This window comes from Acomys russatus, chromosome 8 (assembly GCF_903995435.1).
Source record: "Acomys russatus chromosome 8, mAcoRus1.1, whole genome shotgun sequence".
In the NCBI taxonomy this organism is placed as follows: Eukaryota; Metazoa; Chordata; class Mammalia; order Rodentia; family Muridae; genus Acomys; species Acomys russatus.
The window spans coordinates 20,309,211-20,313,201 of NC_067144.1; the positions used below are offsets into that span (position 1 = coordinate 20,309,211).

Consider the following 3,991-nt stretch of genomic DNA (forward strand, 5'->3'; position numbering starts at 1 on the left):
GTTTGCACCAGTCTTGCCTTATTGACGAGACAAAGCTCCAACAACATACCTTCCCACCAACCTGTTCTTTCTCTGAGAACCTGGATTACTATTTTCTCTGCTCCAGTCCCCTAGCTACAAGAAGCAAACCTTGGGGCAGTCAAGCTCAGCGTGGGGGAGGAGAGGCAGAGACCAGCAACGCGCACAGCCTTCCTGAAATGCCTGTGCGCCGCACCCCTTCCTGCACAGCACCTTTCTCACTGGGAAAAGCTGAGTTCAGCATCAGCCTACCCTTCCCGTCCCACCCCCAGGACCGGAAGCAAACGCTGGCCACCTTTGGCGCTTGCGCCGCCAGGCCGGCCCCATTGGTGGATGTGGACCTTGCACTGTGGTACGTCCAGGGTTCTCTTTCAGCTTCTCAACCGTTTTCAAACCCTGTTGTGTGGCGTCCTCAGTTGCTCGCGGTTCGCAGACATTTTGGAGCTGGGGAGAGCATGGAAGAGGCCTTTCTGTGCAGGCCCCAACCCCCGCGGGACGGCCTAGCCCTTTAACAGGAGCCAGCACGAGTACCGAACTGAGGACTACTGTGATCTCTGGTGCTACGGAAGAAAGCGAGAGGGTAGTGGTCCACACCTCCCTGCTGATTCGGTGCCGACCTTAAGTCGAGTCCATGTTACAGTCAAGCCCGTGCGCCTTGGAACGGCATGTTTTATCTTTTGTAAGGTTCGGGGCCTGACGCCTGCGCAAACTGTAGAGCCCAAGCCATGGCTTCCGAGCATCCGGCAGCAGAGGGAGCTCAGTCGGTCCGCCAGCACCAGGAAGAGCGTCAGAAACCCAACTATACCCTCATATTTACACTTGCAGGGCACTCGGCGGCTGTGTCATCAGTTAAATTTAGTCCTAATGGAGAATGGCTAGCAAGTTCTGCAGCTGATACACTAATTATAATTTGGGGAGCATATGATGGGAAATGTAAGAAGACACTCTATGGTCACAGTATGGAAATATCAGATGTTGCCTGGTCTTCAGATTCTAGTCGTCTCGTTTCAGCCTCAGACGATAAGACTCTGAAGTTATGGGATGTGAGATCTGGAAAATGTTTGAAAACACTGCAGGGCCACAGTGATTTCGTCTTCTGCTGTAATTTCAACCCACCATCCAACCTCATTGTTTCAGGATCTTTTGATGAGAGTGTGAAAATATGGGAGGTGAAAACAGGAAAGTGCCTCAAGACTTTGTCTGCTCATTCAGACCCCATTTCTGCCGTGCAGTTTAATTGTAATGGGTCGTTGATAGTGTCGGGGAGCTATGACGGTCTTTGTAGAATCTGGGATGCTGCGTCAGGCCAGTGTTTAAAAACACTCGCTGATGAAGGTAACCCTCCTGTTTCTTTCGTAAAATTTTCTCCAAATGGTAAATACATTCTCACTGCAACCTTGGACAATACTCTTAAACTGTGGGATTACAGCAGAGGCAGGTGTCTGAAGACATATACTGGTCATAAGAATGAGAAATACTGTATATTCGCCAATTTCTCTGTAACTGGTAGAAAGTGGGTTGTTTCTGGCTCAGAGGACAACATGGTTTACATCTGGAACCTTCAGACTAAAGAGATTGTACAGAAGTTACAAGGTCACACAGATGTTGTGATCTCAGCAGCTTGTCACCCTACAGAAAACATCATTGCATCAGCAGCATTAGAAAACGACAAAACAATTAAACTGTGGACGAGTGACTGCTAAAGCCTTTAGCAGTCGCTGAGTAAAGCCAAGTTAAAAACAGAACCAAAAGGACAGTTTCTCTGAATTTTGGCTTTGTAGTTCTTTTGCAATTTGTCTTTGCATGGGTTTGAGAAATATTTTAATTTGCAAAAGGAGACCACTGTACAAGCAAGTCTAGGACCTAGGGCTTCTGAGTCCTGATCTCAAGGTCTGTTGGGAATAATCTCATGTTTGTCCCTGGACAGTGTCTAGTCCTCCTCCTCTCAATAGCTTTCCTTTAGAATGTTGAGAGGGTTGGCAGAACAGGATGACTGAGAGGTGGAGGGATTTGTGGTTTCTGGTTTGGGAGGTCAGTAAGGACAGTGAGATAGGGAAGTAATGAGAGGGCGTCACTTGCATATGTTTGTTGTTCCACTACATGATGGGACATCAAATTGTCCAAACTGAGGCCATGGTCAGGTTTGTTCTATGAGTCTTAACATTTCATCATGTGTGTTTTGTGGAGGTCAGAGGGCAGCTTTCAGGAATTGGTTCTCCCCTTCCATGGTGGGGTCCGTGTCGTGAACTCAGATCAGGCTTTCCCAACAGCCTTTATTCACCAAGCCATCTTGCAGGCCCAGGATCTTACGTTGTTTTTGAGACAGGGTCTTGCTGTGTAATCCTATAGGCCTGCCTGGCCCATAACTCACACACATCCACCCACCTCTGCCTCCTCCGAATCGTAAAATCTTTAAAAATTTTGTTAGATCGTGCCCTTTTGTGACTTTTCAGGCAAATTACATGACAGATTAGATTTCTTACTCCTGTTCAACGTGGATCAATTCAGAAGCCATCTTGCCGATCCGATAGTGGGTGGCTGAGTGTGTCTCCTCCTTGTTGCAGTTTCTTATAAAGGTCAAAGTTTACAGTTACCAACTTTGATGGCTTCGTGGGCCATGTCTTCAGTAGACAATAAACTCTAAAATCATGCTTTATGTCTTATCTTTGTAGCCTTGGCTTTTTCTGTAGTGGACTTAATATTTACTGGGCAATGAATGATTAATGCCCAATTATTCCTTACTTGCTGCCAATGGATTTTGGTAACAAATTCTACAAACTATAATATTAACTAAAAAGTATTTTGCAGTAGCCCCACATAATAACTGTATCCACACCGATCTCTATAACACACACACAGGCAGAAGTACAGTATATAGACAGTATCAAGACCATTAGATTATGAAGCTACTGGCAGCATGCCATTGTAGGTTTTGTTTTTTATGCTTTGTTTTTACTTTATTAATCCTGTGTGTGTGTGTGTGTATGCACACATGCGTGTGCATGCTAGTGCAGACGTGTTCAAGGACGCCAGAGGCATTGGATCTCCTGTAGCTAGAGTTAGAGGGAGTTGTGAGCCTAGTATAGTGGTTGGGAACTGAATTTGGATCCTCTGCAAGAGCAGTCCATGTTCTTAACCACTGAGCCATCTCTCCGGCCCCACCATCCCTCAAGCCATGTTCCAATGTAAAATGTGGGTCTCAAGTTCCCAGACAGTAACACATAGTATTTTTAAAATCACAACCATGAACTCTGAGAAGTAGTGTGCTGGGTGGCTATGATGATGTGTCCTCTGTTGGTACTAGGGAGGCGTGTGAGAGTCACTTTATAGCAGAAACCACCCAAATACCACACATCTTGGTGTCGTAAGGACAAAGCTAAGGCAACAAATGCTGGTGTTAAGTGTTTACTTTCCAGCACCAACAAGAGTGGGCGTGGCATTTTCATAAGTACAAATTGCAATTCCCTGGGAATAGGAAAGGGACTACTTGGTGGTAGCAGATGGCCCCCAGCCATTGCACCAGAATACTCGTGACTGCCAGGGCATGCGCAAAGGCTCTAATTGCCTCCGCCTAGTGGTATGCCACACCATACAGTACATGTACCCTGGCAGTTTTGAGGCTCTAGGGAGGCCTTGGCATTTGGAAGGTTGGCTTCCCAACATGCACCTGGGTAGCGTACTCAGCTGGCCTTCTTATCCTGTTGGACATTGTATACATAAGAGAGAAACCCACAAGATCCACACTCTTAGTCTCTCTCAGAGGATACTTCAACTTTGGCATGTAAGCAGAAGCTAGGGAAGGCACCTGATGCTCCAAAGAAGAGTCAACGCTAAATCTGAAAAGCGCTGCCTCTCTTTCACTTCATCTGACAAGTGGGGAGGCTACATTTTACTTGGAACAAACAGCAAACCACAGACAAGTCATTCTTTATGAAAATTTATTCCTCTACAGCAGAAATAGGGAAGTGGAATA

At 46.3% G+C, this 3,991-nt stretch overlaps 1 protein-coding gene across 1 annotated transcript; it reads left to right on the plus strand.

Moving 5' to 3' along the window:
• The first annotated feature begins 424 nt into the window (after positions 1-424).
• Wdr5b (WD repeat domain 5B) lies at positions 425-1,722 on the plus strand. The gene has a single exon (XM_051149876.1). It carries the CDS (start codon positions 744-746, stop codon positions 1,719-1,721), a length of 978 nt encoding a protein of 325 aa, XP_051005833.1. The 5' UTR covers positions 425-743; the 3' UTR covers position 1,722.
• Positions 1,723-3,991: the final 2,269 nt, after the last annotated feature.

Coding starts and splice junctions, on each gene's coding strand:
- Wdr5b (XM_051149876.1), top strand. CDS start 744: ATGGCTTCCGAGCATCCGGCAGCAGAGGGAGCTCAGTCGGTCCGCCAG.